At 36.3% G+C, this 26,948-nt stretch overlaps 1 protein-coding gene across 8 annotated transcripts in view; it reads right to left on the reverse strand.

Annotated features, from left to right (window-relative positions):
• LOC131678394 (beta-1,3-glucosyltransferase) overlaps positions 1–26,948 on the reverse strand; it is a 70,342-nt gene that overhangs the window by 22,268 nt on the left and 21,126 nt on the right. For all 8 annotated transcript variants that reach the window (XM_058958539.1, XM_058958538.1, XM_058958533.1 and 5 more), the window contains exon 3: positions 2,375–2,490. In XM_058958539.1, coding sequence (XP_058814522.1) covers positions 2,375–2,490 — 116 coding nt within the window. The remainder of the gene's footprint in view (positions 1–2,374; positions 2,491–26,948) is intronic.

The raw sequence follows: 26,948 nt of genomic DNA on the forward strand, positions 1-26,948 counted from the left end.
TGAAAAAGTTATATTTTTTATATAAAACGAAAACAGTGCGCCTTAAAATGATCTTCAAGTTGTCCAAACGGCGCTTTAGTGAAAAATAAAAATTGCAAAAGTTATAGAAATAAAACCGTTTTTTAAGGAACACTCTAAAGCTTACATTTAGAATTCTCGTACAATGGAAAGTATAAACGCTAGAGCTTGCATGTCTTCAGCAAATTTGTTTAAAATGTGCTGCTCTACAACTTCATCGAAAACAACCAAGCTCTATCTCGAACCGTTAAAAGTTCAATTTTGAATATTGCTAAAATTAGAACCACCCGAGCTTCTGTTTAAACAAAAAGAAGGGCCTTGCAACGCAAAACTACTTTGCCAAACATATAGCAAGGCTAAGTAATTTAATTTAAGTAAAAAGTTATAAATACACACTGGACCACTATGCAATGTAGTGATCAGACAAAACACGCCCAAAATTATTATATATATTTAATTAGATTAGTCAGCATCACTTAGTTTTTTTTTCTCAATCCGATTAATTGTGGTTTGGAAGGAAGGCTATGCCACTGGGTATATTCTATTATTAACCCTTTCCAAAGCCCATTGAGAAAACAAGTATAAATTGAAGAAGTAAGAGCAGAGTTAGAGAGAATTTGAAATGATGACCTATTTCTGCGGACTAATATACGTCACTTCCAACTAAAGCAGGAAGCCAATATTCGGCCACAGCATGCTGATAGTTTCATCAAAATCGACCCATAACTCGATTGAAGGGGCGCCCACTTTAGAAAAATGGGCTTTTAATACAATTCATTTGATCTCTCTTGTATACCGACCTTGCGAAATATTGTACCACTTGTTTACATATGAATAATAATATATGGGTCATTCCATGCGAAGTGATCAAGGCACGTGTAATCGACCTCCACGGATTTGAACAAAATTTAGAGGAATTGTTCATCTAGGGCCAATATATAAAAACCCAAATTTTTGTGACAATTGAACCACCCCTCGGATCATGGGAGCACCCCCCGTTTTGGCAAATTGCCAAAACCCTTGATTTTCTTTTGATTATATCTCCGGTTCTATTTGCTCTAGAATCAAACCACAAGATGGCTTTTGAAGAAAATTGTTCAAGGAGTCTATAAAAAATATTTTTTTTGTTGCCGACAGTGTTGCCAACTATGCAATTTTTTTAGTTAAATATTAAAAGTTAATTTTTCTCTCAAAACGTACATTTTAATTTTGAAAATTTTAATGCCATCGCGTTCCTCAGACATTTTTACATAAAAAACACTTATCATCCCAATATAATATGAGCGCATCCTTAGATACACCGTTTTGAAGAGAAAAAACCGCAATTTCCCATATAAAATCGCAAGTGCGCAACACTAAAAAACCAACTTGAGTATTCTGAGTTCAAACATAATTTTTCGTGAAGTAGACGAGAAATGATGAAAAACTACGTATTTGGTTTGCTTCTAGCAGATCAGGGTCGATTTTTATGACAGTTTGAAGATTTTCTCAATTTTGGCCAATAAAAATGGATTTTTATATGAGACAATCGGAGTTTTTCCCTTCAAAACGGTATATCTCAGGATGCGCTCATATTATATTGAGACGATAAGTGTTTTTATGTAAAAATGTCTGAGGAACGCGATGGCATTAAAATTTTCAAAATTAAAATATACATATTGAGAGAAAAATTAACTTTTAATATTTAACTGAAAAAATTGCATAGTTGGCAACACAGTCGGCAAAAAATAATATTTTTTATAGACTCCTTGAACAATTTTCTTCAAAAGCCATCTTGTGGTTTGATTTTAGAGTAAATAGAACCGGAGATATGATCAAAAGAAAATCAAGGGTTTTGGCAATTTTCCAAAAAGGGGGGTGCTCCCATGACACGAGGGGTGGTTCAATTGTCACAAAAATTTGGGTTTTTATATATTGGACCTAGATGAACAATTCCTCCAAATTTTGTTCAAATCCGTGAAGGTCGACTTCAAGTTTGCATCTTTTTTTGATCACTTTGCGTGGAATGACCCATATATCATTTAATATAAATTCAAATTGTAGTCCTCTTATGATAGAATTTGATCATGCCGCGTGGGTTTAGATACCATATTTGCAAATCATTTATAAGTTTGTGAACTGAATTTAAACGTGTTTGTGATACCTAAAAATCAGAGCAAAGCAACTGAGGTTTGAATACACTATGAGTATGTTCATGGGGAGCACCCGTCATGGATGCATAATAAAAAAGTAAGAAATTTGCATTGCATCAATGGAGAAACGCGTAGCGATCACTAAAACAATTGAAAAACCATTGTCTCGACAATGTAAACACTTTTTCAACAGCGCCGGAAACGATTTAGTTCATCCTACTTACATTGAACTTGGCTAGCTTGGATTGCTGCTCCAGGATGCTTTGCTTCACTGCCTGTGCACGCTGGGCGAAGAAGGCGGGCGACTGACTTAGCACCAGATAGGAGATCTCATGAGGAGCTGTAACAAAAAAAAAGAAAGTTTCAACATGAATGTAAGCCGTCTTAGTGATATTTGTAGGTATGTTTCTGGGTGGTTGGTTGGTTGGTAGGTACATAGTAGAAATATTCAATTCCGTAATATAGGACTACAAAAGCACAAAAATAGCGATATCTTTTCCGCTTTTCGTTCTTCCGTAGTTGAAAGTCGGTTTGGGTTCAGGTGCAAGTGCATATATTTTAGCCCCCTAATTCTTCCACCGATGTTCCACTTCATTTGAGTAGCTTACTGTTCCACCTATAGACACAGTACTAACTATTGCTGGGGAGATTTGTGCCGGAGGTGTTTAAATCCTTAACCGGTTAAATTTTACTGCTACGGATGTTGGCTTGGCATCCAGGCTAAGTCGAGCGTGTACATACTGGGGTAGCGTAAAGTCAAAATGTGAAAAGTTTTATTCGTTGGAAAATTTTCTCGTTGCTGCAGCCTGGGGGAAACATTGTAAATCTCGTTTGTTGCATCCCACTAGCTTTTTTCTATACGGAGGGAATCAGATGCATTGTGGTTGAGCGGGCCGAGGGGCTTCGCGATGCCGGCGAAATTCGCTAAACTTTCGTTCTGCACCTCTATAAACTGTATCGATATTTAAGTTAAAACAACCGTGAACTGCAATTTAAAATGTATAACATAAACACTTTCTGTTCGACAGCCCCCTTATCTGCGTCAAATGTGTAAACTGCTGTTTGCAAAATGCCATTAAAGTTTGCCACTTTTGCCTGCAAATAAAACGGATACAACATTAAATTAGTTAGCAAAACAATAGTCGTTGTTGAAAAAGTTTAACCAATTAAAGTCTATGCACATTTTGTACGCCTCTCCACTGCCACTTGAGGCACTTGGGTGCCAGGCTAGCTCTCATATGGGGGAATTCATCCCCATGATGGCAGCATCAGCTCTTCAGGGGGTTCCGTTGTTTTAGTTTGTTGTTAGACAAGCGCTACTGCTATTGAGTTGTAGCACCGTACTACTCGCAGCAGGCCGGAGATTTGTTGTGTGCAAACATTTAGGTACGGAAAATCTGTTCGCGAATGGTAAACTTTGCCGCATCGGTACAATAATTGCAGAATAGGGTAGGTGTTTGGGTTGAGCGGCCACTTCATTTCAGTTTGTATTTCCACGGTTTGTTTTATCGTGCTGCAAATATGTCCATCTGTCGAAGGATCTGGCGTAGCAGCAATCTACACGGAGTACTGATTGTAATTACTAATGGGTATTCGGCACAGTCGAGTACAGTGTGGTCTTTCTGCATGGGGAAACTAGACTGGGGTCAGGGTACCCAAGATTTGAAGGATTTAGGATGAATTAAAAACACATTTACTCCACCTAGCAGTGTAATAAGAAGTTTTTGAAAATACGGAATGCAATTATCTTTCCAGTGGAACGTTCTAAAAGTAGTTTGAAGAAAATTTCGTGCCTGGCCATATTTATATTTTAGTCCCATGTTTTTGTGCAAAATAATGGGTGTTTTTAGTTGGGATGGAGTAAACCGAAAAACACAATAATGATCGTTTTTGCAACTTTTTTACCATTGTGCTGATTAGTTAGCATGGAAAAAGTTCAAATGGATGGTACCTAATGCATAACCCGAAGCTGTATTGTATTGTATTGAACATAAGTCAGTAGACATAGCCCTGAATGGATGGCGAAATTGGGTCGGAAAGATGACAAAATTCGGGGCTGATAAAAACAGGTTTTCACTGTATTTTCAAAATCTGGTTGGGGAATTGTCGCACGAAAATCTATTTTTACTACTCTAGCCATTATTGGACCAGCACATCGTAAGTCCCAAAACTAATTCAAACGTAATTTAGCATAAAGGAAATGAGGTTAAATTTAAAATAAAGGGTTGTCATCGGTAATGTACAAATCTGTAAGGAAAGCGTTTAGGAGAAATTGCGGGAATTGGTACTAGTATTTAATTTGCAGAAAGTTTTGAGGAAATCGGAAAACAGACGAACTCGTAATATTTTGTGTTCATTATATTTTCGAATACAGTTTTAGGGTCCAAATGCAATTAACATATAGTTGTTTGCTTTTGTGTGCATCTTGCTTAACGATATTTAGTTTGATTAATGCACTCTACGGCACTCTACGAAATCGTGTCACTATCGCACATCATTCTATCTATTCTGCGAACCTCATTTATGATTCCAATCGTGCTGCTCGAATTTATAATACTAACTTCTCGCTCGTATCGCTAGCTTTTAAGCTCATTAATGTACACTTTGGTTTGTTTGCTACGTCGTACCACCCCCAACAACAGAGTCCTGTTTGATCGACTAAAACAACATTGATACTCCAGCACCAAAAACCGCAAGCGAACCGAAGAGAGATAGGGCAAACGATATGATAATTTTATCTACACTTAGGAAAACCACTCACACCATCTTTAAGTTTGCATATTATTTGCATCCGAAGCGGGGAGACTCTTGTGCGGCTCATTTCGTTCAGCTTGACTTGGTGGTATCGATAACAATCCCCTAAGGATAGGAACTACGAACGGAACATCATAACAATATTCTATCGATATTAATTTGTTAACTTAGGCACTAGATAGAGGTTTGCGTTTTGGAACTGCAAGACGTAGAAAGTTGTTTTTAAAGATTTCAGTTTGTTACATCAATTACTTTTGACATTTGATTTTACATGATTTTTTTTTATTTGCATGAAAGACGAGATTTTTACTTTTTTAAGCATGTCATTTCCATCCTTTACTTGCTTCTTTGCCAGAGTTCCCGGTTCATCATGTCCTAATAGATCTTGATTATGTTTATTTGAAATGACTTAATTACATTTTATTTCGGTAGGTAGTTTTTGATTATATTTTATTTTTTCCAAAAAGTATGACTTTAGAGAAAATTGTCCTAAATTATGAAAGGTCCGAATAACAAACAAATGTACATGTCAGATCATTTAACATTATTTGAATTGCCGTAATTTTGAATAGATAGGTAGCAATCACAAACAAACTATTAATGATTAACTGTGAAATATTTCTTATTAAGCTCTCGAACAGCATCTTTTTTCTCTATCCTGGGCGATATGTACACTCTTCCTAAAAAGCAAAGCAATTGTTACTATTTTTCCGAAAACAGGAGAAAGGTATAAATTACTCGAAGCTATAAATATGGGCAGCCGATTTCATTTTAGCCTTATTCTTTCTTTTACAGTTGGGAATTAGCTTACCCGTATACCAAAGAAAGTCATTGGCGTGAAGCAAATTGTTGAAATGAACAAGGAAAACCAAACTTAATCCGTCAAAACTGATACTTTTAGAACATTGATTATTGAGTAAGTTATCCACATAGTTTCGAATATTTGAAACTTTTTGTCGCGACTAACGACTTACCTTTCAATATAGGGGGCCCTTTTCAAAATTTACTAACAAAGATCGTGTAAGGTTTGGAACGTTTATCCCGAGCAAATACTCATGGGTTCAAACACCGCATAGCCCCTTGAAAAGACCTTAAACATGGCCCGAGACAAAATTCATAACTATCAAGACACAATAAAATGGTCTCAATAACCGATAAATACACCAACATATGGTATTTTATATGGAATCTACAGGACTATGGTGATGGTGTTTTCATGGTTTGAACCCATTTCAAACACCCATGTCACACCCCATGACCATAGGGGTATTATGGGCTTTTCGTTTGCTCGGGATATCTTTTGTCGTATTGCACATAATTAATCAATTTCTTTGCCATTTTGTCGAAAATATCTTTAGTAATCTAGTGTTAATGTTTGTAGTATGTATAACATGCATTAATAACGAAAGAAGGTATTTTGAAAAATCTTTCGAAAACTACTCGGAAAAGGTGATATATTCTAGCTCAGTTCGGTCATAGCTGTCAATATAGTGCACTAACTAAACATTCTATTATCATTCATATTGTGCTGCTTGGGGCGAACGGAGGGCTGTACAATACCAAGAAGGAAATATTTGTGAGCTGTATACGGCTGGAGGATGAATCAGTTTGTGTCATTACCTGCTACTACAAACAGAGGAAATTATTTTTATTTCTGATGGTTAGAAAGTGGAACATAAACACAACGAAAGACCGGATTTTAAAACACCCGACCGAAGCCAACTCGTGATTGGCTAATTTCATGCAGCGAGCCGCAAATCTTGAACAGAAAGAATTGTGATTTCAGTCGGTTTCAGTAAGTCAAGCAATTCGGATATTGTGAAACTGTATGTCAACACCGGGAAAGAAGGTTATTATTAGTGTTTGTTTCCGTGGATTAATTTGTGTAGCTCCGTGCTAATAACGAGGGCCAATTGGATCATAAACCTACCACTTGGAGAATATTTTCTTTGGCAAACAAATTAGCCCTTATCAACGCTATCAAGCCACTCAAAATAATTAATTAAGAAAATATTTTCCTTCGACAACTATTATTTATATTTCCAATGAGCGGAAAGAAGCATACATATGGAAAAACCGATTTCAAAACATCCAACCGAAAATCGTTCGTGATTGTTTCCCGCTAATTTCATGCACCGAGCCGCAATCTTGAACAGTTTTTGTTCGAAGCTCCACCTCTTTGGCGATGGAAGTAAACTGATGTCATTCGATGGCCAGCCCATTTGTCTTTGAGCGTAAACTGAACCGAGTACAAAATCTGGGGTCGTACGCGAGTGTGGCTTCATTTGTGTGTTACGATCGTGCTGGTTACATCACACATATGCTCGCTATGTCTGGATACGATAAACGAGAAATGGTGAAGGTACAACCAAAATCCCACTCATTTTGTGTCCACCGTCTGCTGGGAAAGGGCTACTACGCCGGAGCATTCTTATAGCGTGCGGCTGTAATAGAATATCTCGCTGCCGAAATATTGACCATTGCCCAGGTTGGTATTTCACAGGGATTACCCACCTAGCTTTTTTTTAGATTTTTGGAAAACCCGAACCTATTACGTAGCAATTTGTTAGCCGTGGGAAGAAACCGGACTTAAATCTAAATATAAAGGAGACGCGATATTCTCGCTAGTATGTTTCTCGTATTGGTTGAGCTATCAGTGATATTTTTGCAAATTTTTAGGTTATTTGGATGAAAAATAAAAAATTTTGATCGCTTTCTGAAGGATATAATTACAGCGTTTTTCGCATAATTTGACTATTGGAACTTCAATCGATTATTTTCGTTTAACGAAGAAACTATTTCTTTTATTGCATACAGTCCTCCAGCAAAATCATTCATTTGAATTAATTACATCGTTAAATCACAACAAAAAATCACTAGTTGGTTTAATTATTGTTTAGGTAACTGTTTGTCATGACCTTTTATTTACTGTGAACTTCTAATACCATAGCAACAACGAGGTCTCCGAATACCCGCAAGCGGATTAATCTCGTTCGAGAACTATGTATTTCCTCTTTCAAATGAGTCCAAGTAAGTTTTGCGAAAACTTGTGAAGGGCAACCGAAATCTAAAAAAACTGCAGGGTCATATCTGATATAAATTTTTTAGCTTTATAGCTATATAGCTAGAATAATGACGATAATACTTGCACAACTTTCAAATAACATTGAGAGGATGATTCACGAGGGTTTAACTATAGTGAACAAAAGAGAGGAGCCGATAGGAAGAAGTGGTTTCTTAAATGTTGAAAGTATTCAGATTGTTTAAATTTCAGTAAATATTTCTACCTAGTGGAATATGTCATTTTCTGTTTCTGGAACTCTTTCAAGATAACTTACGCAGTGACTGTCATTTGGAAACGCTGTTTCGATTAGAATTTGTATTGCATTAATTCATCTTAAGATTGAGCAATATAACTCAAACAAAATAAAACCATTCATTTATTCACATGGTCCAAAAATGCATATTAAAATGCGTTTTATGAAAAATATAAATTGGAGTTCTAAGTTGCGTAACGTTGTGACAATTATTTTGGCGGATTACATACTGATTTTAGGGGCAGATCACTTGTGATGCATTTTTAAAAATTAGCGAAATTAAATGCATTTATTTCCATCAAAACAGAAATTCATAATGCATTTTGCGTTGCGTGCAATGTCTTTTGAGTTGCGTGTAAGACGTCAAAACCCTACGAAAAAACTAGCCCTATATTCCACAAAACGTCGAATAAAGTGGATCAGCGTAGGACGTTTTTTGAATAAACTTTTCTGCGAGGGAGTGCAAAGTTGATGCAAAAATGGAAATTAAATGCATTTTTTTCTAATTTGATGCAAATTTTTTATACATTCCTAGAGTGATCTGCCCCTAGTACTGATGTCATCATGTTTGACTGCTGATTTTCGAATGAGAGTTGCTTAGGGAATGGAAAGTAGGAATTCATACCAATCTGATCCACATTAAAACCTCAACATTATGATTGTTCACGTGTGAGGATAAAAGACAAGATAGACCGGAAGAGTTGATGCTTCACCTACTTAACGGAAGGACGGCGATTCATCAGACTCTTCCATAGGTTTCGCGGTGTTGGAGTTTTAGATGGATATAAGGTCTAGGATTCGCTCCAAGCAAACTATGCAGAGCATAGTTTATTATGTAGTTGTTTAGCCTTCGAGTACATGATCGATCGTAAAAGAAAAGATCTTGCTTAGTTTTTGAGTTATTTGTTTAACTCTGGGTAGCCGGCTACCGGGAATGTCCTTTGATTTCTAAATTAAAGCAATTTGAACTCCAAACAGCCGACCGTGGGAGTATTGCCAAGGAAAGATTATCTTATATGCGTAATTTGAAGGAACACTATTTTTGGCAACAGTATTTAACAGGTAGCTTTTGTATTTCTTCTCTACGATTTATTTATTGGGTTGATAACCACGGATTGATAATACGGAATATAGACAAATAATTATAATAGCGCGAAATGTCGTAAATCAAGGAAAATATTTCCTATTCTTCGTACGGATTATTTTAAAATATGCGTATACAAGCGATAATAACGACGACTGAATGGAAATATATTATAATGATAACCTGATGCATGGGTTTATTAGCAATAACGGAACATGAAATTAGATTCATAAATGCATACTAGACGAATTTTTAGCATCCTTGATCATCGATACTAGTCAGATTAAAGTCGTATTGAGAATGATCTCAGAACAACTGTTCATTCTTACAGTAGTGTTTGCACGTTCTGTTCATTTTGCTAGTATCAACAGAAGGCTGATAGCACCTAGTAATTGCCGGTCTAAGGACCAAATGTCATCAATAGGCTTAGATTCGCGTGGAAGAATGATATAGGAGTCACGTGAGAGCCACGTTATCTCACCGTTTGACAACCAGTCTGAAATAAGCGTCCTAAGTTGCTTAAAAATGTATTAGTTAAACAATTGCGAAAAAATCATTAGCCACCCTACTGATTAGTGAATGTTTCATTTTTCATATCAAGTAAGCCCAAAATATATTCAGCGCTCCACAATTATTCAAACACATCTTGTTTGTCCCGTTAAAACTAATTAATCATCGTTGAGGCATCACATTGAGATATTAATTTACTTGTTTAAATATTAAAAAGTTTCGGCGAATCATAATTGTTATTGAAAAAATCATTTAAATTTTGGCACAAAGTACTTATTTTTGAGCCTTCGTAATAAGCAATAAAGTTAATTTCAAATATATTGTAACATTAAATATGGAATTTGAGGCACAAACATTTCTTTAAAAAATTAATGAATCTTCACGATAAAATAATTATTTTTGAGTCAGCCTAATGTCGGCTTTCATGGTAAAGAGGGACAAGTCTGTCTTTGGCGTGAGACATGTTGGCGGACTTGAGCGATTCATAGTAACTCTGCCTAAGCTCGACTTCCGCCAGCAGAAGACAAAAGATAAGTCCGTAATAGTTTAGGCCTGTTTCTAATGACTGGAATGTGAAATATACATATCGAAAAACTTCTAGTTTTCGTTTAGATATGTATATTTCACATTGTTGCGTCTCGCTAGTAGTTCAACGCAAAATCATCGGACCGTTGCCATGCAGAATAAATAGCCGGTTTAGAGCTCTGGCATTTCAATACTATTAGTGCACGAATGATACACACACATACCGTTGAAGCAGTAAAGACATCCAACTTGTTATGTATCTATAATTTCAATCAGTTGCAATAAATATAGTGAACCGTGAGGATCTACTTTTTCTATTTCGTGAAGATCAGCCCCTGCGCGGGTAATTCCGAACCGCCTTCATAGCCCTAGACGAAACACACATCCTTGCTTTCACTTAATTACTATGGCTCTAAATTTCATAACAAGAGTATATTAAAACAACCTGTCCTCCTTCAAAAAACCTGAAAGAATTCTGAACGAAAAATCAAAGCTGCAAAAGTTTTATGAGTAAAACCATTTTTTTAGAAACACTCAATTTTTTGGTAAATTCCTTGTAGAATGAAAAGTACAACATAGAACTCCAGTGTTTTCGACAAAGTTTGTTAAAAAAATTTTCTTCCATTTTTTGATAGACTGTGAAACTCTATCTCGAACCATTAGAAAGTCGATTTTCATATTTTAATAAATTTAGAACCACCCTGCCCATCTTTTGAAATAATAGAAAAGTCACGTAGAATGCAAAATTTTATCGTGAGAACGAAACTATGTCTTTTGAATTGTCCGCTGTGAAAGTAATTTAAACCTTTCTGCAGAGTGGCAATTCATGAAGAAAACAAATTTTTAATATAACCTTTAGCAGTTTTAATTTTTTACTAATATCCTCCGGGATAAAAATATTTACGGTTTCATAAAAAGTAATCAGTTCAGTTGACGTTGATTGATTTTATTCATATATGAGGAATTGTTTGAACTGATTGAAACGATGCATCAGAGTTTCATTTTCAATTTGAATTTGTATTTATAGTAGGTAGGTACATTAAATGAGGAAATAATGCTTGCCGATAGATGCTGAACATGTTTAGAATATGGTTTGTATTTTGTATCGATGATTTTGTTAGAAGGAATCATATTATCGTACGTTACATAAAAATACCCAGGTGATCAAAGATACCCCGTTTAATGATACCCTAAAACATGATTATCTAATAGAGGGCGTGTACGATGCTAGATGCCAGCAATTCAGAACCTCTACAATTTTAGCCAGCTTTAATGAAACTTGATTAATAATCTTCCAAATATGTAATACCAAATAAATCTAATATTACAACGACACATCTGCTTCACGGTGATGGGAAATGAAATGCATTACCGGTAATTAGTTTCGTTCAATATTCAGCGATAACGGCTCGGGCTTTAGATTTTATTGTGCGGTCACAATGTCGCTCCAAGCCCGGTTTATGCGGCTCGGATGTTTTATCGCTTGATGCAAGGCAATGTTTGTAATTAAATTGATTATGTATGCTTCAAATTTGGTTATTCTCCGTGGTGGGAACATTTGCGCAAAATCATCACATAAGCTAGAATAAATAATGTAGGTTTTAGCCACCGCAACGTAATGGTGATTTTGGTGTTTGACGTCCGATGTTGGTTGGGGTAAAATAAACTGTTTGGTTAGTTGACGCAATTTAGGATAATTCGAATACCTCTTCCTAATAAAGAACTGAGACTAGAAACTCGCAATATGTATAATCAGCAGTTGGCACATATAAATAGTTCTGCCATTATAATATGTTACTCCTGAAGCAAGAATGAAGGCAGTCTCCATAATTTGCTTTGTCCTTGTGTTTTCTACAGCACCTTTTAGAAAGTGGGAAGCTCGGCAACAGCATGGGAGAGGTAAATTCTTTCAAACTGACGTTTGGCGGTCTATCAAAACAAAGCATTTATTATTTTCTGGTAATAGTCAATATGTTGTCAAACATGAATGTGTGTCAATCGGTTATACTTAAAAAAATCATGTTTGCAAGTTCAATTCATGCAGAATAAATAAAAAATATTCACCAAGCATCCGTTTTAGCAAATACGAATTACGAAGCCTTTCGTTTGACTTCTTCCTTTAAGTTGTACTCTGCCTCATTGGTCGCTTTCCTCGCCGCAGAACGCTAGTTTTCCTTGAGCTGCATCTCGCTGATAACTGTCTTTCGCGTCTTCTTGAGGTTCCGCTTGACGATTGACCAGTTTTATTTCTACTGGGCGAAGCTCTGGCGTGTCGGGAGGGTTCGGTGCCACCTGGACGTTGTTCTGTTTAGCAAAGAATGCACATTGACAGAATATTTTTTAAATGATTGCCACAGCGGACTATGAAAAGACGAACGACGGCCCATTACCCTATGATAATACTACTTACGGACGCAAACTCAGATTAATAGATAAATTGAAGTTACATTACGATACGGTGCACAAAGGAACGAATTTATACCTGTTCTTATTACATAAGCATTCTGTCGTCGGAAGGCTAATAGGACAAGGCAGATTTTGGGCATGTAGCAGCCAGAAAAGAGACTCTCCAAAGTGATCAGCAGAGAAGCTGCAGGATGTTGTCGACTTAGGGAAAAGTGTTGCACTCACTGCACAGTGGTCCAGAATGCGAATTTAGCAGGAATTTTAACTTTTTGATAAAATTAAATGACTTAGCCTTACAACATGTTTGGCAAAGTTGTTGTACTTGGCAAGGCCCTTCTATTTGTTTAAACCGATGCTAGGGTGGTTCTAAATTTAATAATATTTAAAATAGAACTTTTTAACGGTTTGAGATAGAGCTTTAGTGTCTTCGATGAAGTTGTAGAGCAACATATTTTAGGTAAATTTGCTGAAGACATGCAAGCTCTAGTTTTAATATTTTCCATTGCACGAGAAATTCAAATGTAAGCTTTAGGGTGTTCCTTAAAAAACGGTTTTATTTCTATAACTTTTTAAGTTTTCAATTTTACGCTAAAGTATCCTTTGGACACCTTGAAGATTATTTTAGGGCGCATAATTTTTTCGTTTTAAAGTTATAAGAACTTTTATATAAAAAATATAACTTTTTCAAATAGAATTATCTTCGATTCGGGCACTGAACATTAAATACTGTTGCTGCCATATGAAATAGCATGCTTTGTAGTTTTTTCATTTTTCTTACAAAGCCATTTAAGACCAATCACGGTGTCTTTGTCGAACAACTTTATTCAAAAAAATTCGGTATCTGTAAAACTTCAGGATACGAAAGAATGGACGTTTTCCTTTCATTTGAAAGTAAAATTAAAATATTCTGTCGAAGGGTCTAGAACAACTTTTTATTTTAAAGTTTTTGATTGAAAATTTAAGTTTTTTAATGAAATTAATTCGCATTTTTGCTACTAATTGGTACTATAGACATTCAAAAAATACTAAAAGTGAGAATCTAATGAACAATTTCATTGTCTACAACTTCGTAGAATGTTATAAATCGATGTAAAAACACCCGAGAAAGTTATTAAAATTTTTAGGCGTGTGCGGGGCCGTTGGATTAAGAAGTCCATTAACAAGGACTTACAATAATTGTTGGGTTTAAATGAACAGTAAATTCAGATAAATTTCAATGTATACAAAGTCCCGTTCTCAGCAGAAAAAATATATTTTCATATTTCTCCGAGTCTTGGGCGAAAATGACACTTTATTAACAAGGAGGTGTGGAAAGGTATTGACCAAATATATTCGATAATCTTACACCTTTTCAAGATGTTGATTAATGTAGTAATGGATTTTATTATGCCTTTTTCATTTCTTTTCTCGCTCTAGGAGATAGCTAATGTAAACTAGAATGACCCTTCTTCCAGATTCTATCCTGCCTGGTAAAATACAATTGGCTTAAATTCAAAGATTTATATTTGAATGAACTAAAGTAGACAGTTTGAGTCATTGTAATAAACGACGGATTTTATTGCAACTTTGGGTTGAGAATCTTGTCAACATTATCAACATTAAAAGGTGATTGAAAGAGAAAAAAGATCTTCGAGTGTTGGATCCATGTTTGTTATCTTTTGGGATAGATTCATTTCATCAGAATTTATAATGCAGATTTTTGCTGTCTCAAATTTTATTTCCAAATCGAACACACTGCGCAATCTTATCTTAGAAAAAAGAACAAAACCAAGTTTCATAATTTCCTTTAAGAATAAATTCCGGAGTCGTTACTCGTTGAACACGGATCACAACAGAAAACGAACAAGAAAATATTATGCTGGACCATACATTCAGTAAATTTTCAAAGTAATACAAGTCTGTTTATTGAAGATTTCCCTCATAATATGGGATAAGAGCAAAGACAACATATCAAGAAGACAGAGTTGCCAGCTCAGTTCAGAATCTGGAGACATTAACAACATGTCTTTCGGGTAAAGGTGATACTTTCTATATATACTTTAATATTGAGATCGCTATTTTCGTACAATAGATAAAACCTTTAAACCTCATTCATTATTGCGATTTTTGTTCAATATACAGCGATTCCCAAAAGTTAACAAACTTGAACATAAATCTCATCGAATTATTTTTCTATCCTTCGTGAAACTGTCAATCAGGATTCTCAATCGAAATCAAATCAAATGACTGAATATCTAATCGATTTTGATCAAATATAATGTTAAAATTTAGGCCAAATATATCCCACAAGATGCTAACCAGCAAAAAGTTTGACTCAAGATTACATCAAGCATACTCCAGAAGTAGTGAAGGAATAAAAAAGAAGAAACAAATATATCTGTGACAGAAAAAAAACTTTCTTTTTGCTGCATTACCCAGCATCTTTCCAAAGAGTATTAATTTCGTTCAAATTTTATCTACTCTTCTCTATATCTCCTTGCTCCTAAAATATCATTGGAGCGCATAAAACGGTGGAATCTGGAATTATGTTTTTTCCGCTTAAAAGTGGGACTTTGTCAACATTCAGGTTCTTCTGAGCACACTGTTAAAATAAGGCAAACCATTTTTTTAAAAATGAAAATGTTTTTGGAATCTAGAAACTTTGATAAAAAATTAATAGCTTTCTCTGGCGATTTTAGATCGCAATGTAGTTCTCTACAAAGTTGTACACAATTAAATTATCCATCAGATTCTCACTTTTGGTAATATTTGAATGTCTAAAGTACTCCCTAGGGGCAAACATGTGAAGTTTCATTGAAAAACCTAAGTTTTCAAACAAAAAAACCTAAGTTTTCAAACAAAAAAACTTTAAAATGCAAAGTTGTTCTGGATATTTGGTATTTGCTCCGCAATATCAATATTTATTGGGTTTTAGAGTATTCCATTAGACAAGAAGTCGTCATTTTGGTTTTCAGCATGGCGTTAGACATCGATATTCGGCGTCTATTCGTCAAGCTCATTTCAAAAATACCCATATTTATTTGTTTCCGATATCTATTCATCAAAGCTATTCCAAAAAATCCCAAATTGTTGTGGTTATGGTAAATTTTGCTAAATCTAATAGCGTTTTCGTTTTTTCTTGGTGCTACACCGGTGTAGTGCAAAGAAAGAGATAGACTGCCTACACCCAAGTTTGAATGAGTGTAGCACCGACTAAACCGGTATAGTGCACTGCCAAAAACGAAAAATGCCATAAGTTGCCATCGTAGTTTTAATCGTTAAGCCCGTTCCAAAAATACCCATATTTATTGATTTTACACTAATTTCGCTTAACCGGAAGTTGCCGTCTTGGTTTCCAAAATGGTCTCAGACATCGCTATTTGGCGTCTACTCATCAACCCCGTTCCTAATATACCCATATTGATTGGGTTTTAGAGAAATTATGAAACCGGAAGTTGCCATCTTGGTTTTCAAAATGGCGTCAAACATAGACATTTGGCGTCTACTCGTTAATCCTGTTCCAAAAACATTCTTATTGTTAGAAGTGCCGGCCAAAGGGATTTTCAATATCCGTTTTTTCCACTTTTCCAAAAATCTTCTACGTTCTTTGTATTGAAAAGGTCTTGGAATAAAACCGGAAATCATGTTAATTGTACAGTCCGTTCAAAAAAACTTGTTAGACAACCGTCTCAGTCTTTCAAGAATAAACCTAAGTGATATAAATTCATCATTCCGGTATGCCACTCGATAAAATTATCTACTTAAAATGAGGTTCAATCTAAAGTAAAATTATATGTGGAATGATATATATGGAACTATACGGTAAAGATGGACACGTCTATCGATACCAGGATACATGTTAGTGAGCTCGGGTGATTCGTAGTTATATTGCCTAAGCTCGACCCTCATTAACAGAAGACAAAGATTAAGCCCGTACGATATTAAGCCTGTTCTAATGACCCTGCCACTTCTAGTTTTCCGATCTGTTTACTTTACATCCTTGCTCTCACTTGAGTACTATGGCTCTAATTTTCATAACTTTCCCTACCCAGTAATCTCTTGCTAATTGAATGTCGTTAAAATGTAAAAAAGAAAATGTGACTAACATAGTCGAAATAAAAAAAAGAAAAAAAGATATCAAAAACAATGTATCGATTTTGATGCTTGAGAGACCTAAATTTGACTGATTTTTCTCAAGTGTGTTGTCAGACCACACCTTTTGTAATTCCTCTTCACTCTCACAATTTGGTGGATTCGCGCGGTGCATTGTGTTGTCAACACTAGACACTAGTTGAAAAAAAAACATCCACATAATCGCAAGAAAAGTAAATGGGAGACTGTTGACGTGAGATAGATGAAGCTGTAAATCTATGCCTTTCCCACTGGTTGACATTCAAAGATCAAAAGGGTCATACATTTGATATCAAGGCCCTTTGTTATAGGCACCAGTGAATCCTTTGTCAAAGTTGGCTAAATAGTGCTAGAATAAGATCGTATGATTTTCATGGCAGCGAATCATGACAATGAACAACGCTGAAATTCATATTTTATAATAGACTTTGAGCCATGTACCGTGCGCCATTGTTCCTGTTTCTTATCGTCTACATGGTTCCGGTACCTGAGGGAATTCTCCTTTTATGATGCTTCATGTACAGACCCACTATGTACGTACATATATACAACGAGTGAGTAGGTGGAAACAAAGGATACCAACCTGCTGTTCCCTGATAATATCTTTTTCAATGGAATTAATTAGCCATTCCAGTCTTTCCACATTATGGATTGATTTCGATTTATACCAGCTTGGGCGCAATACAGTCAAGAAATTACACAAGATTATGCTTCTCGGTACTTCGTTTTCAGATGCTGCATTATGTGCCGAAACAATAATCCTTTTTCTCGCTTCGGGTACATCAATAGATTATTATTCCGCAGATATGTGCATTTCGCACAATTACTACCGAATTATTGGAGAAAATACCATTTCTCTACGGTGAGACTCATCGATATCCCATAGTCTCCCCGGTGGAACATAACCGTATGAAGTTGGAAAACCAAAGCGAAAAAAGTAATCCATTACGTGGTACAAACGTTGGAATTTTCAACATGCACATGAAAATACCTATCGTAATCCAATCTGCCCGATTCCCGCTATTCCAAACATTTCGGGAAAAATTCGCAACCTACACCAGTTGCTGGTTGTCAGTCGGTTACCAAACGGATATCATACCACCACCGCCAACTGCGGTGAGATTGGTAATTTCGCTGATGTGCACTCCGATCGTATGAAAGTTTTCCGCTTATTCACCCACTAAAGCCACCGGATGGATAATCATCATCAGGGACATGATTTTTTTTTCTCTCCCTTTCTGTAAAGCTTTCATTTGGTTGATTATATCGTTGCACGCAAAAAGTCTGGCACGTAGCTATATTTTGCTGATTTCTGTACCACAATTTTTCGATTGACGGACTGGATAATGCCAGTATGTAATGGGTGTATAACTAGACAACTATAGACTGCAATCCAACCGGCTAGTGTAGCAGACGGTATGATTTGTGGAGAGCATAGATAGGTTCACTGTCCATGAGGCAAAATAATGTGGTCGTGTTTTACATGAATTGTGTTCAGGACAGCTCAAACGATTGTAATATAAAGGCTTTGTTTTTTGGGTTTTAGTTTTTGAATTGAATTTTTTACTCGAACCATTTCTGTGGGGACGGGTTATTTCATCGATAGTCGTTATGCCGAATGGGCTATTTCGTTCGGGGCCGGCGGAACACTTGGGTAGTATGGGTACTACTACCTACTCGAAAATTACCGAGGGGGGAATTACCCACTGGAAAGTTTGGAACAAACCAAAACCTGAGATAAACCAAATATGTGTCTCGCGCACAAAATGCATTCGTCTGAAATTCTCGATGTACAACAATTTCACAATTTTACAAATTCCTTTGCTTTACAATTTAAATTTCTTGAAAATATGGGATAATATTTAGGATTGGTTTGAAATTTGAAATTATTTTTTATATTTATGCTAAGGGGAATACATTTTGACACATCTACATCTCAAAACAAGTAGTTCAGATCGATGTACAAAAAATATTAATGCAATTTTATTCAGACTAAAGGATGCAGTTAGAAATATTTTTAAAAACAGATTTTTAACAAGAATAATATTGATTGAAAATTGAAACAAGGAGAAACACTAGTAGATGTTTATAAGAAAGACAATAGACATACTCAAGAGGGGTTGATTCCAATATCAGTAGCAGAGACCGTATCAGGGAAAGTGAAGAGAGGGCGGACAACAATGACAAGGAAAAAAGAAATTAAACTTGGAGTTTTTTGACAAACGGAAGATCATTGTCAAGACATCATGAACCGGATCGCCTCCTTGAATCTGCTGGGAAGTCTTGGGATCAGATTACCAGGTAGCTGTTAGCAAGTCAACCAAAAGATAAGAGATGACTAAATTTGTATCACTGTCGTGTTTAAAAATATCTATATGAGAGACATATAGGAGAGATCGAGGATAGTCAGCCCATCTCGTACTGGAACAAGGCCGAAGGAATTCGTTTAACGGAGACTAGCACAATAGCCGCACGACCAGACAACATGTTCAATGTTGCGATCACCGTCACCACAAGCGCAAAGGCCGCTATCTACGACCTGAATACGCCAGAAATGCGCATTCAATGTACAATTATTGAACATGACCGGGAGATACAAGCTGAAGGAAGTCACGACCTTCATCCATCCCCTTTAATTAAGAGTTGTTGATATCTTTAAAATTCCTAAATATACATTGTCCCACGAAATTTGCCAACTCTCGAGCGTTCTCTGACAATAAATACTGAAAAACTGCGCGATTTTTTATGAATATAAATAAGCTACGTGTCGCCTTTATTATTACTCGAAATGGACAAGAAAAAACAAGGAGTGCTTTCCATGCTCCAGCAAACGGAGAGCCTCATTGAAACTGTAACGATATGGGCGTGGCTGTTGATAGGTAAATATAAAACCAGCTTTGTGGGAGAATGTTTGCAGCACAAACTCACCGCTACTGTGATAATAATTAGCATAGAAGCTGAGCATAGCTCTCATTATTTGATGAACGTTACGGTGAGCTGCGCACTACAATGCTTAGCGCCAGCATATTAGCTGTCAGATAAATTTGTGTGTTTAAAGAACAATCATGACGTTTATATGCTGTTTTATCATTTCATCGTGCCGTTGTTGCCGTAAATGGATTCCGTGTATTCCTATCAAAGGTTTAATCGAGTACACAACGTAAGGCCTAGCCACCAGACGAAATATTGTTTCAATCGTTAATCTGTCTACGAACCGGTGTCAATAACTGCGTTTTGCAGCTATTTTTGAGTTTTTCGTTTGCGTTTCCAACGTCGCGTATATTCGAAAAAAAAGTGCAATCCGATGTTCAGAAAGTCCGCGTACAATTCGGAACCCATCACGGAGTGGGAGACCGTCGAAGATTGTTCGCGCCCGGTACTCGTTTCGTTTGACCTTTAATCGCAGTGTAGTGAATCAAGCCAGTCAAAAAGTTCAACGCTTCCACCGGAGGAATTGCTTGTTTTGATTCGATTGTTTCGGGTACAGCGGACGCGTAGCTCTTTCATTCAATGGGCACACTAATTGTAGCAAGGTCGAGTACAATGATAAATCTAACGCGCTTGGCCGAGCTGGTGGAGTAAGTCGCGAATATGATGCAGTATGATAGATCATGTACAGACGTGAAGACAACCCCATGGTTACCGTGGGAGTTGAAGTCTTATAGAACCAGCATGGGTGCGATGTATACGGAAGCAATGACAATAAGTCTTTGCTTTTAATTCGGACTGGATAAGCGAAAACTTCGATACCTGGTATCGAGCAAAAACTGATCCGACTCATAAATTTGCACTTTTTGATCCCCAAAATGCTCCTACTTAGTGTTTTTTTCGAATAAAGTTAAAATTGTGGAAGATCTACGTCGGAAGTTAACCAGATTTTACATAAGGCAAATTTGCATTATACATTTATGCATTGTGTAAAACCTACGAAACTAATAGGACTGATGCATTTATTTCGGTTTTATAGCAGCACTCATCACGGGACACTCTTAGGTCTTTACGAGGATGCTTAGTAAAGGAAATGATTCTCCTCTTTCGAAAATTTATAGGTACATTAAAAGATGTTCCCTCAATGGCGTAGCCCTCTTTACGATATCTTCTCGGAGCGTTTCTTAAAACAGTGCTTCAGTTTTCCCCGTATAATTTAAATGCGGGATATGTCAACAATTCAAGCGCAGTCTGTCCACCGAAGGAAAACTTCTCACGATGATCTTTGCATTTTCCACACAGTGCCTTATTTCTATAATAATTAACTCTATGGCCACATTGTTTGCAACGACGGCAGTTCATGTCCCTCGGCACGAGACACAAGAGTTAGATGTTTTGAGGAACAAGATCCGGCAAAAAACTCGAAATGAGGCTGATGGAAAATAAGTTGTTCTTATACCATCGACGACCCGACGTGCCACATGGAACAAAAAATGCGTCAGATGTTGTCCTAATTGTTTAAAATAAAATACGTTGTTACACTAGTGGCATCTGTATAATGGTTCGCGTGGTAGTCTTCATCGAAAACACAACAGTGCGCAAAAACCAAGGTGTATCGACGTTATAACAGGTATGCTAATACGAACAAACTTTCTTTTAGCATGTTGAAGATCGTTTTTCCATCTTTTTATTATCCCATGTATGTACTATTTAACAAAACTGCCCGTTACAAGCAAAAAAGTAACAAAATACATGCATTTTCAATGAGTGCTGAATACTATCTTGATGCATATTACCACTACATACGTAGCTGAGGGAATCGCACACCTTCTGTAATATCAGTATACCTATCGAGTAGCCCGCCTGGATTCAAACATGGCGGAGCGATCTGTCGTAATTTGACAGTAGTGATCGCTTCATTTCAAAACAATCGTTATTTTGTATGGGACACTTTTCGAATGCCTCTGTCACGTCGGTTCGTCGGGGCTTATACTTCTCGATTTTTGCTGAACGCAATTGCTTGCATACCAAATTTTTACTGATTGAAGCGACGGGTTCTGGAAGGAACCAACTCCATATTACGCAATTAAGACCCCTCTCGGATACTACACCATTAATCTCTACTTCCCGGGCGTGTACGTACACGAAATACTTCTTCGTACACGCCCGAGTGTTGTTTAGTTAGATCAAGCGGAATAACGATTGATGTAATGTAATAATCTTTGGTCCGGAAGTTGACTAGCTTCATTAGATGGCTATGGTTTGTATTGAAGACTTATCAGCATTATTTTTGGCATCGGTATTCAAATCGACCTCTATTAAGCCTTAAAGAACGTTCGCGGAGCCGTCGACCATACAGGATTAACAAAGGGTGTTTTCAAATGGCCACCAGCTATTCTCAAGGAATTTTCGTTTTCACTTACACACTCTATGTTTGAACTTTCGTCAGTACTTTCTGTGTAGTATTTGTTGAATAGTTTCTTGTTGGCATCTTTTCCGTCAAGATACACAAAACGTGAAGAAAACTAACAAATCGAAATTCATTGCATTTTCTGACACAGGGTTTTAATGTAATATTGGTGCTGGTAGTTGTATGCCCGTATGATTCAAAGGAGTAATGCATACTGTTACCTGTAATAGTGTATATGGCGAAGCCAGTGCGATGCGGTTTGGACGCATAACCTGGGCCATGGAATCGAAACTACGGAACTACGGCAAGCCGCTGATGATCTGTTGAATGTGGCTGCCACCGACCCGGCTTCAGTACCGGCGACACCTGGCAAGCAAACCTGTGATCCATTCGTTTTCCCGGCTTACGCAAACTTAGGAGTTTGAATTAGTTTAGGTCCGACGGAGTGGAACGATGTCGGACAGCACGCGACTAATGCCGCGTAGTCACATTAAGAGGCAATATTATTTAGCATTTACATTGACATGATTTTAATATTGAATGAGAACAAATTTAAATATCAATTGACCCTTAATATTATTCAACCATTGAAATTGATTTTAGTACACCCATTCAACTAAAACTGAATTCGGCAAAACGGAAAAGTCGGTAAAATAATCTTCGGCGAATTAATATTAGGCGAAATGACCCATTCGGTGAAACTACCTTCGGGGTAAACAGTATTCCAGGATATGACCCAGACCCAATTTCTGATGAACATAAAATAAAACAAAACAATATTATGTTGCCTTATTCTCCTGTTTTCAATATTTCACCTCGGAACCTTTTTGTATCAAAGAGACGAGAGAAGCTATCTCAACAAAATGCCAAAAGGTCATTATGTCAAACAGAGCGTAATTTCAAATGGTTAGATTAATGAAAGCAAAATGTGGAAACGTCAAAAGCTCAAAATATTGAAGGACATACGTATTCGTGTCAATGATATCCTGAATAGGGGTGTCTGATTTTTTAGATTAATTCATTAACCAATAATAGAATATGTTTTCATATCAATTGACTAGTCCGATTAATCGATCAATATTAATCGATTAATTTATTATCTCGATTACTAAACAGCATAAGAACAGATTAATAAATAATTAGTATTAGCAGCTGGTACGTGTGCTCGTTTCAGTAACTACTTGACTAGCCTTTGAAGTGATATTTCTCTCAAAAGAATAAGTTTGCACCAATTTGTGCCTGAAAGGCACAAACCAGTGTCAGGTACTGATGAGAGGAAGTTGAAACTTAATTCTTCAACCAGTGCTGCATTCGGTAACCGTAAACAGAAAACCTTCCTACACGGTCGCAAGTACTCATATTCGACTCTCTTTCCGTATAAGTTCTCACACTGTGACAGCATCATATAGTGTCAGTCATATTAAGTGAGTACCTTTGCGAAAAAAATGTTCTGTCTTTTCGCTCTTCTGTTCACTCAGTTTGACTGAAGCCTCTCGATGACAGTCAGTTTTGAAAATTATTGTCATTAAGCCTAGGAAAGGAAATTTTAAATTCTGCACGATGCAAGCCTTGAATTCAATATTACAGTTCAAATACAAAACCTATTAAACAATTGGTTTGGTTGCTAACCGAAAATTGTTTGAGAAATATTGTCTTTCATTTTCCGTCACCGTTTTGATAAGAGTTGTAAGCCACGTAAATTGCTCATGTAATGTCATATTTAATAATATTCATTCTGTATTCTATGGGATTCCCTAATAACATAAAACTAACTTCTAGTCTAGAGTACTCAATCACAGTAGGCAGGGTTAAAATGCAAGGAAATCAAAAGAAATATATGTTGTGTTTTGATCATGTTGATATGTTCGGTTAGTTAAAAATATGCTCTGTCTGTTGATAAATATTTTTGCAGTAAACCAGGTCAAAAAACAAAATGCATTACTACCAATTCAGGAGCATAAAAGCTATAAGTATCATTTAAATTTGACTATCAGTATGTTGCTGATTTCGATCGAATTTAAGGCAAATGCGAAGGGTCAATTAACACTGACTAGTGATTGAATCGTATATGGTGATTATTTAGTGAATAAAAACTACGCTTGTTGAATTCGCGTGGTAGACAAAAAGGAAAGAGAAATTATCATTGTGTGTTGTCACTTGACTCGACTGTCTGCGCCCCGTCATTTTTTTTCTCACTCTCCCTCGTCACTGTTGTTGGTACTCACTATGCTCAGTTTCGGTTGCTCAAGTTCTCTCAATTGAAAAAGACGATCATTTTGATTTGTGACTGAAGCTTTGCGTACATTTTGAAGAAAAAGTGATAGTCATGATTTTGTGCAACTCTGTCTTCAACTTTCCAATGTAAGGTATTGATTTACTTTTGATTTGATTTGATTGTATTAAAATGATTTACTTTTACTTGTTACTGGAAAACTATCGAGATGAGTGAGTCGCAGAAGCAAGAAGTGGAGCTCCGGCCAAACACGGTCTGCTGATAAATTATTTAGTGTAACGACCTAAAACAACCCATTGTTTACTAGCTGAACCTGCAATACAAAACAACCGGCGCACAGACATGATGGTCCATGAGGGGTAGCGAGATCGCAAACTGTTTACGCTTTCAATCCGCTGTTCGAAATCCGAGCTCGACAACGTTCAGCGCGGAATAACTTAGTTACAAAAGGTGTGCCTTTTTTGACGGCGGCCTGTTGTTTGGTACTAAAAGTAGTATATGTGGTTTTACTTTCGGCTAGAAAAGAAGTCCAGAACACCTTTTTATTTCACTTTATTATAAACAATTATTTTTCACATTTTAACGACATTCAATTAGCTAGAGATTACTGCGGACCCTTCAAAGACTGCGAGGCTGGCGACAAGTAGCAATAGACCGAGTGGAGTGGAGACGGCTTCTGCATACAGCAAGAGACAACAAGGTTCTAGCTTGAACGGTAAGGTGAGTAAATACTGAGTAGGAAAAGTTATGGAAATTTAGAGCTATAATACTTAAGCGAGAGCAAGGATGTGAAATGTACAGTTCGGAAAACTGGAAGTGACAGGGTCATTAGAAACAGGCTTAAAATATTAAGAGGCTAATCTTTTGTCTTCTGCTGGCAGGAGTCGAGCTTAGGCAGTGTAACTACGAATCACCTGAATCACTTGGGGGAAATCATCCGGCTCCCCCTGAAGGTCTGACATGAATGAGATGCACCTTTCTAAGAAATAAACCATCAGGCGGGTTTAAGTTGGCCCTGTGAAATTATTTATGTGGCCTGGTGCTAATATTGGCAGGGGACTCTCATTGGCATTGGGTGCTATTATTGGCAGACCGCTCAATCCTGTTTTGGCCCATCGTTCACACAAATAATGTGTAAGTTACCTGACAAAACAAATTCAGTCTATTTTAAGTCTATCTGCATCCACTGGTACTGCTTTGAACTGATAGTGGCTTCCTACAACATTCAAACATGCAGTATCTAGTACTCGGAAACTTTAAATTATTTTTAATCGTTTTCTTCAAGCTTTGGTGATGTACAATGAACGAAATGCGAGCACTGAAGTCTTTTTGCGCAGAATTTTACGCGGATTTTTAAATTGACGCGGTGCGTAAAAAATCCTGAGTATATACCGTGCACAATAAAAATCTTAAAATAATAATTCTGCAAACCAAATGAAAGTGACAAAAGATTTTATCTGATACATTAGATCAAACAGGTCTGATGAATCAAACAGGGTGTTTGATTCATGGTTAAGAATCTCTTGAGGAGTGATTGACTGTCATATTTGGAGAAAAAAAATCGTTTAGCACATATCATAAAATCTCTACCGTTGCTAAGTTATTGAACTTTTTGTGTTAAAAACTTAGTTATCTTAGAATACCTCTTACTAATAAAGTATGCTGTTCATTTCAAATCTTTTAGGTACATTGGATAGATGAAGAAATTTCCCAGAGAATGGTGTCCTCACATGTCTCAGCTAATGAGGTTAAGTAACCTTTTAAAAGTAATTTATTTAAAATTGAACAATTTTGATCGATTTTTCGTTCATTTCTCGAAAATCTTAATAAATCAAATTGTTAGTCTTGAAGAGCTGCATAATTCGTTCTTTGGCATAATAAACTTATCTTTTCTTGTTTTCATGTGCTTGGGTTATTGAATTTGGATATTTTTATCTCAACTTCACTAATACTAGCTCTAATTGAAAAAGTATGGCACTTATTGTACTTTTTCTTCATTTCATTCGAAAGCCAGGAAAATTTTGCAGAGAAAAATATATTAATACCTTTCAGTTAAGTGAATTTAGTATCCTTTTAGAAGTAATTTAGTTCAACGTAGTGTTATTATTTGCATTTTCGTTATTTTTTTTAAAATAGTAGATAATAAACATCACCATTATTATCATTGAATTAATGAATCTCAGCAAGTTCTACAATTCCTTCTTTGACTTCATTCAATTATCTCTTTTTGTTAAGACGCAAAATCTCTTTTGTCACATCGTTTCATACACAAAAATAAAGATTTCGAATCCATTACATTTGTAGTGAAGTCATGCTGTGTTAACTATTAAATTGCAGAGATTTGAAAAGCGATAGGGATAAAGTTTCAAATAACAAGTTATCGAGAATGTGAAGGTTGGTGAACAATAGTTATGATAAATTTAGTTGATTAATAATTTGAATAATTTCAAAACTCTCTAAAAACGCTAATTTTATATTATTTTACTATTTCCAATGAAACCTTGGAAATAAAGCATATTTT

Source organism: Topomyia yanbarensis, chromosome 2, assembly GCF_030247195.1.
Source record: "Topomyia yanbarensis strain Yona2022 chromosome 2, ASM3024719v1, whole genome shotgun sequence".
Lineage (NCBI taxonomy): Eukaryota > Metazoa > Arthropoda > Insecta > Diptera > Culicidae > Topomyia > Topomyia yanbarensis.